Genomic DNA, 7,500 nt, shown 5'->3' on the forward strand with positions numbered 1-7,500 from the left:
GTGGATTAAAAGCCATTTTTAGTTATATTAACGGGAGTAAATTTTTACGGTCTTTAATTTTGCTGGTGTTTTTTTCTGCTGGGACTTGCTTTTGCGGATCAAGTACTATCCGCAAAATCCGCAAAAATTTAACCCCGTGAGATAAAAGTGCTACACCGTAACTCCCGTATTTGCGATACCATTTGGTGCAAGTGTAAACCAAAAAAACAATTTGACCTGTCACCACATTAGATTGAAAAGAAGCAAAATTATGAAGCGGAAACAACATGTTTAGTCCTTCCTTAGTGTGTTGCACAAACGTTGGCTTAGTGCAATTCCAGAGGAGGTTGGACACGGTTCGAAAAGCATCATGGTCGCAAAACGCAAAACTGCCTCATTTGCAACTCGATCTCTCGAGACACTCTCCGAGGCGGGAAAATACAAGGGGCTTTAAAGAGAGGTTCAAAACAGCTGATCGGCTATGCAGCTAGTGTTATAAAAACTGGAAATAGACCAAAGAAATGTTTCACTGAGAGAGATATGGGCATACAAGGCCTCCTTACATTCCTTCAAGGAATCACTACAAATACACATCTTCGATACTAAGCCGGGAAGAAAATCGGTGTAGATTGTTCCTGTTATTTGTACAAAGGAGCATTCGGTTGTGCAGAGAAATTGGGTCTTGGTATTTCAACGAACGAGTAAGAGAAATTTGTTGTTTGATAGCAAAGTGGAAACGCTTATTTGCAATCTGCAAACTGAAGTTTGATTTATTCTCAGATGTCAAATATTTGGAAGCTAGTACGAAAAGCTAGTGATCACTTGCTAACTTTTCTTAATTTTTGCACATTTGCTCATAGGTTTCTCGATTATCCTGAGCAGCTGTTCCATTTACTTCTTTCCCTGGGAATAAAACCCGTCGCTGTGTTTGATGGGCAGAATTTAGAGGCCAAGAAAATAACGAGAGAGAAACGGGAAACGTTAGGTGTGAAATCAACATCATCGCATCGTGGGGTTAATTCAGCGAGATTACACTACAGTGGTACTAACTCGCGTTTTCCCCTTAAAGGTCTCACAAGGAAAATGCGACAAAGGCAGAAGAATTGTGGCGACGCGGGAATGAATCGATAGCTATCGATCACTTCAGGAGAGCGTTGAAGATTACTTGTGAAATGTCTCATAAACTACTGAAGGTGAGAAGTTTCACTGGTCACATGAAAAAGTGCCTGCAGTAATATTTTCAGTGTTTCTAGTTTCTACTGCTTTTCAATTTCATCTGGATCGATTTCTTATCAGGTTCTACGGGACAAAAATATAGATTGCATTGTTGCCCCGTTTGAAGCTGATGCACAACTTGCGTATTTGAACAAAAATCAGCTGATTGATGTAGTTCTCAGTGAAGATTCGGATCTGTTGGTATTTGCCTGTTGCGAGGTACATTACTTTATGGTGACAAATGGATCTGTGCGTAATCTTTAAATTTAAGCTTGATTTTTTACAGGATGAATGTTAAAGCTCATTTAATTTTATTTATTTGTCTACTTATTTATTTATTTGCACAGGGATGTTATTTAGTGGTCCAATACAGTTTATCTTGTATTTTCACGATCCAGGTTCTTTATAAAGTACACCTACATGGTAGCTGCCAGTCAATCCAAAGCAAAGACATACCGAAATGTCTCAATATTTCCAATTATACCTTTGACTTGTTTCGTCATATGTATATAATTGCTGGCTGCGACTACTTGGAATCACTTCCTGGTATAGGAATCAAAAGAGCACACAATTTGATGAAGAAAGTTGCTGCAGCAAATGGTGATGTGAGGAAGGTATGGAATTTTTTAAATCATTGAAAAATTCAGTGAGGTCACAGGACTCTATATTAAATAATTTATATAGAAATAAAATAATTTCCTGCTGTTATTAAACAGTCAAATGCCCTCTTTATTGAATACAAGCTTCCTTGCTGGGCTCACACAAACTTCTCAGTTTATTGTCTGTTTGTTTGCTTGTTTGTTTTATATTTCTTTGATTTCTTTTACAAATGAAATCGAACAGTTTAAATAGTTGTTCATGAATAAGTTATTAATGCACAACTACAGTTCTTTTCAAGGTTACCACAAGTACTTGGTGTAAAAAGTCTTCATGTACTGGGTCCTGAGTATCTTCTGAGATTTGATGAAGCAGATCAAATGTTTCTACATCAGGTGGTATTTGATCCAAGGAACCTGAGGGCTGTACCACTGAATCCTATATTAGATGAGGCACCACCAGAGCTGTATCCTTGTTTATTATCATTTTTATACATGTAGGTTCTTTTAAAGCACACTGCTTACATTGAGAGTATTTCCTGCTCAAGGCCTTTTAATATTATGGACACCATTTCAGTTTCAAAACCTGGGGTAGAACACTGGGAACTAGGCTATATTATTCTCATCTCAGTTTTATAAAAGTAGAAAACCTGTTGTCAATAACCTTTACTTGGGAAAGCTTAAACATATCCAAGAGAAAATTGCTTTTTGCAGTACCTAGGTTCTTCACACCTTGTAATATTTACTGTTAATCCTTAATGCATAAAAAGGCAATTACTGGTAAATGAAAATGATCTTCTTGATACTTGTCTGGGAAACACTGACACAGACACAATGTATAGTTTCATATTTCACATTGGAAGATGTACAGGTAATAATCATTCTCATGAAAAATTTGACCTTGGTCCCAAGCAAGATATAAGCATTATAAAAAGTCACTACTTTGTTGATATCATTTAATGTTCAAATTAAAATCCAACTCTTAAATCATTGGAAGTTGCTCTATGAGAAGTATGAAATGGAAAGCCTTGTTTCTTAAGTGCATAGAAATTAGAATTTCTCCTTCATCAAATGAAACATTCAAGTGGGATACTTTATTTTCTTTGATTAAACTTCAAGAAAACTAATTTTGCAAAATGTGCATGCATCAATAATTATTATCATTATTCTTTTATTATCTACTACAGGGTCCAGACAGTATATGGGGATCCAGAACATTGCTTCATTTGGAATGTGATGATGAATCAGGTAATTTAAAATTGACTGGTATATGTAAATACAGCAAAAAATAAATACCTATTGCCAATCAGCGATATAAACAGTGAAATGGTTAAGTCACAATCAGGCCAAAGTGTCCCATACCATTCGAGCTTACCTCGGTGTCTGCTGCTTGACGGGACTAATAATATAGCTACTCCCCCCTGGATGCCTGGATGGGATGCTGGTCCATCACAGGGTTTTCACCCAGCATTTACACCCTGGTGCAGATGACTACAGTAGACAATATGAGAGTTGGGTCTAGAATCCAGGCTGCTTGATCTGGAGTCCAGCACACCCTACACCTTGCACAGTAAAGAAATAAATCCTAATTCTAAATTGCATGCCACATTCTTCCATGTCCACAGATGACACAGTTGAGGATCCTGATTATGTCCAGCCAGACCTACACAAAGACTCCTGCAGTAGCATAAGAACTCGCTCTCAACATGAACAAATTGCTAGCAGAGATGCGATTGTGACCGAAGTGGACCAAAATCCCATATCCTGGGTGGTGCTAAGTTTCCCTGTAATGACTTAGCAATTTGTAAAAGTAAAATATGTGGATGGAGACAGTGTGCTAACTGGACTGATAAACTACAGTGACTGTTACAACATGATGAACTTCCGACAACAATTTCTTAATGAACTACATGAAAACTGGGAGGAAATTTCGACTTCTGAAAGTGAGGTTTCCCATATTTCAGAAACCACTTCCAGCTCTGCTGAAAAGTCAGTGAAATCTATTACTGAATATAGTACTAAAGAAAATGGCAGCTCTGATGATGTGGAAAGTTATTGGGGTAGCCCATTCAACAAAAACACCAGACCGTTTGGACGAAGCTTTGACAAAAATGAAAGGTGGAGAGACAGTTTCAGCTATGTTAAAACCTGAACCAGAGAATGAGTTTGACAGGGAAGCCATAGCAGTCCATTTAGACTACGGAAATGGACCATGTTTTATTGGTTACATTCCACGGGAACTAACTAAGTATTTACATCCTTTACTTGAAACCAGACAAATTACACAAGTCAAGGTTGAGGATATAAAGTTTCGAACGTCATTTTCAAAGTTTGGACTGTACATAAAAATATTTATCACTAGGATAGGTAGGAGGGAACCTTTTGTTGTGCGAGCTAGTTAAAGTGTACGCTAGATTAAAGGAAAACAAAACAAATGGTTACAACATTTCGAAGAGATACAGTGTAAAATGGTATGACAACATGTAAGGGTCACATGACCATTTTTTTACCAAACGTTTTTTTAATTTGTTATGGAATATGACTTAAAGAATAACAGAAATTGATTTTGTAGAAATGACAAATTGAAGAGATTTTCATCTGTTAAATTAAAAGTTGTATGGAAAAAGTTAGAGATTTATTTTTAATGAAAGACTGGTCACAGGCTACAAAGGCTTTTCTCATAATACAAAAGAAAATCTGTATAAATTTTATCAACTTTAAAACTTACCATTGAGGTTACATCATGTTGGAAGTTACAGTTTTTTATGCAACCTCTTGTAAATTTATGTTATTACTCTAGTGCCACATTACCAACTGACAGAGGCTGATCAGAATTGCCAAGTTGGTCATTACCTCTTGTAATATAGACTGAACATAACTGTATGTAACTGTAAATTACGAAGGTTGATAACAAGATTATTTGTTTGTTCACTGTAAACTGCCATTGTTTTGTGACATGTGCAAAAACACACATTGGTATCCTATTAAGACTTTGACTAAAGGACCTTGCTTGTATTCCAGTTTACATAACAGAATGCTCAATTGCCAAATAACTTTAATTAGAGCTGGTTGAATCAGCTACCCTTGGTGGGAGCCTCTCTGGTGCAGCATGAAATTGAGCTCACTGTTAGTGTGCCACGCTGTGGAAGTGTGGCCCGACCAGCAACTTGATCGCGAATTGCAGGCTTCTCTTGCCACTTTATTAGATGGTTTCCCAGGGGTAGACCCACTTGGACTACCCACTGGCCGCTTCTTCTTCATGATTTTACCTGGTAAAATAAAGAATAGAAGTTAAAACCAAGAGATTACGCGGACTGCACGCACAATTTCGCGGGTTCGTCGTCACATTTCATAGCGTGAAAGGGAAATAGTGGCAAAAATCCAACTACTTCAGCATCGTATAATTCACTAACCAGAGGGGCGCTTAGGGGCGCCCGATCATTTTCTATTAGGAAATTAATCTACTTTGGAATGGATATTAATTTTGAAGTTTGACAAGCTTGGGTTTGGAGAGAAATCGACAAAATTTAACATCAACTCAAATTTCACGAAGCTTAACAAAGACAGACAGTGAAGCACCGAAGTCGAGTCCTAACTTGTCTGAGAAGTTAAGTTTAGAGTCAAAAAGTTTCCAGCAGCTAGCCCAGTACCAACTCCAACTTGTCCTGTGGGTTTGAAATCGCAAAGCTAAAAACAAGTAGGTAAAAATTATCAATATTGAGACTAACTTCTTCCTAGAAGCCCGCCATGTTGAGTTCATGACCACGATAAAAGAGCGTTCGCGATTCGCTACTGCCACCAACCATGAGGCCTTTCAGACCGTGTCCAACCTCCTCTGGTGCAATTCTAGACATGCATGACGGGAGGGAAACGTACGTCAGAGCAATTTGCAGTTAGTTTTTTTGCAGACTTAAATGATGTTACTCAAAGGGGATATGTCACGTTATTTTAGGGTGTTTCGGGAAAATCTTTAGTTAATCACGAGTTTAAAACTCGAAAAATGGTAATACGGAATTCCTTTAATGAGTTAATAACAAAGAGGGCAAAATTACTGAATGCTGATTGGTCAATGAAGAGGGTATTTTTTCTTAATTTTGCTTGAGAAGAGGGCAAAATTACTCGCTCACGATTGGTCGAGCGCCAAAAATTCTCGCTCCTGATTGGCTGAACGTACGTCTTCCACATTCAGTTGGTTTCTTCAAAGGTTTCTTCTGTTTGAGCAAAACAACTTCGTCTTCATCGAAGTTTGTCTTTTAATTCGCGCTGCATTCGCCGAAAAGGCATAAAGATTAAGAACTAGCTTTAAAAGATGATCTGGAATTTGAATTTTTGAGTGACAAGAAGAAGGGCAAAAGATTTTTTTCATGAAAAGCTTAAAACTTGGATCGACTTACATGGCGCCCGGCGTAGCGGGATTGTGTGGTTGAAAAACAAAATGATTCCTTTCGTCAAGGGCTTTCAGTTTACCACGACATCTTGCAGCTCAACAAAAAAGGTCACAGAAAAATTTGCCATTGACGGGAGGAACAAGTAGCTCAACTTTGGTGGATTTCTTTGGACAAACCGTTTGCTATGTTTACGGATGCGTATTTGCAAGTGGTAAAACCTCTTCAGCACAGGTGAATAAAATAAATTGAAGCTTAACATTTGGTTTAATCGTTGTTACAGTTGTTCACGAATGAAACTCGTATTTTCCTCTCGAGTGGATGTAAATAACAATCATCTATACTCGTTTTGGACGCAAAGAACAAGTTGACTTGCTTGTCTGTTTGTTAGTTGTTTTGCTTCCGAGCGAACGAGTGTTTTAACTCCGCTTAGCTGTCTGTTTTTTACGGTGGCTTTAAAGGGACATGCGATTCCCCTCTTTTTTCTTGCTAATTTGCGACTTGCGACTTGCGATTTGCGATTTGCTACTTGCTACTTGCGACTTGCGACTTGCGACTTGCGATTTGCTACTTGCGACTTGCGACTTGCGACTTGCTACTTGCTACTTGCGACTTGCGACTTGCGACTTGCGATTTGCTACTTGCGACTTGCTACTTGCGACTTGCGACTTGCTACTTGCGACTTGCGACTTGCGACTTGCGACTTGCGACTCGCTACTTGCGACTTGCGACTTGCTACTTGCGACTTGCGACTTGCGACTTGCGACTTGCGACTTGCGACTTGCGACTTGCTACTTGCTACTTGCGACTTGCGACTTGCGACTTGCAACTTGCGACTTGCCACTTGCCACTTGCCACTTACGACTCTCCGATCGCGAAAGGTCATTTCAGCGGACTGCATTTTAGACACAACATGGCGTCTCCGGTCTCGACTATCTTAATATTTTTTGTCCTGTGTAGTTCCTCCAACGCTGTTCTTCCGCGTTACTTACCTGCAATTAGTAACAGTGCTCTAAATCGCGAGGACATAATACTCAACTATTTTAACTTTGGATTTGCTACATCGGAAATTGCATTGTTCTTAGCTAGTGTTCACGGTTTGTGTATCTCTTTGAGGCATTTGAAACGAATATTACGTCGTCTGGGATGTACAAGACGTCGACATCCGAGTGACATAAATGAGGTAGTACAAGCTGTGGAAGAGGAATTAAGAGGCAGTGGGAGTCTTCTGGGCTATAGAGCAATGCATCAAAGGTTGATAAATCAGCATGGTCTTGTTACTTCACGAGAGGTCGTTCGTCATGCTTTAAGGATCTTTGATCCTC

General features: G+C 38.8%; 3 protein-coding genes across 3 annotated transcripts in view; all 3 read left to right on the forward strand.

The window, feature by feature from the left end:
• The first annotated feature begins 1,051 nt into the window (after positions 1-1,051).
• On the forward strand, positions 1,052-2,291 carry LOC138036340 (exonuclease 1-like). The gene is made up of 4 exons (XM_068882659.1): positions 1,052-1,172; positions 1,276-1,413; positions 1,593-1,808; positions 2,082-2,291. Exons 1-4 carry the CDS (start codon positions 1,152-1,154, stop codon positions 2,289-2,291), a joined length of 585 nt encoding a protein of 194 aa, XP_068738760.1. The 5' UTR covers positions 1,052-1,151.
• Positions 2,240-5,065, forward strand: LOC138036344 (uncharacterized). Its single transcript, XM_068882664.1, has 4 exons — positions 2,240-2,257; positions 2,561-2,661; positions 2,978-3,038; positions 3,416-5,065. Exons 2-4 carry the CDS (start codon positions 2,575-2,577, stop codon positions 3,586-3,588), a joined length of 321 nt encoding a protein of 106 aa, XP_068738765.1. The 5' UTR covers positions 2,240-2,257; positions 2,561-2,574; the 3' UTR covers positions 3,589-5,065.
• Positions 5,066-6,953: 1,888 nt separating this feature from the next.
• Positions 6,954-7,500, forward strand: part of LOC138036348 (uncharacterized) — a 1,537-nt gene continuing 990 nt past the window's right edge. The window contains exon 1 of the mRNA XM_068882666.1: positions 6,954-7,500. This exon is cut by the window's right edge and continues 990 nt beyond it. Within this exon, the coding sequence (XP_068738767.1) occupies positions 7,089-7,500 (412 nt within the window). The 5' untranslated portion in view covers positions 6,954-7,088.

This window comes from Montipora capricornis, unplaced genomic scaffold (assembly GCF_036669925.1).
Source record: "Montipora capricornis isolate CH-2021 unplaced genomic scaffold, ASM3666992v2 scaffold_478, whole genome shotgun sequence".
Taxonomy (NCBI): Eukaryota; Metazoa; Cnidaria; class Anthozoa; order Scleractinia; family Acroporidae; genus Montipora; species Montipora capricornis.

What these genes read in the sequence shown, in the direction of transcription:
- LOC138036340 (XM_068882659.1), top strand. Translation starts at nt 1,152, where the DNA reads ATGTCTCATAAACTACTGAAG. An exon ending in TGTCTCATAAACTACTGAAG is followed by an intron (nt 1,173 to 1,275) that starts GTGAGAAGTTTC and finishes ATTTCTTATCAG; the next exon opens with GTTCTACGGGACAAAAATAT. An exon ending in CAAATGGTGATGTGAGGAAG is followed by an intron (nt 1,809 to 2,081) that starts GTATGGAATTTT and finishes GCACAACTACAG; the next exon opens with TTCTTTTCAAGGTTACCACA.
- LOC138036344 (XM_068882664.1), top strand. Translation starts at nt 2,575, where the DNA reads ATGAAAATGATCTTCTTGATACTTGTCTGGGAAACACTGACACAGACA. An exon ending in TCACATTGGAAGATGTACAG is followed by an intron (nt 2,662 to 2,977) that starts GTAATAATCATT and finishes TATCTACTACAG; the next exon opens with GGTCCAGACAGTATATGGGG. An exon ending in GGAATGTGATGATGAATCAG is followed by an intron (nt 3,039 to 3,415) that starts GTAATTTAAAAT and finishes CCATGTCCACAG; the next exon opens with ATGACACAGTTGAGGATCCT.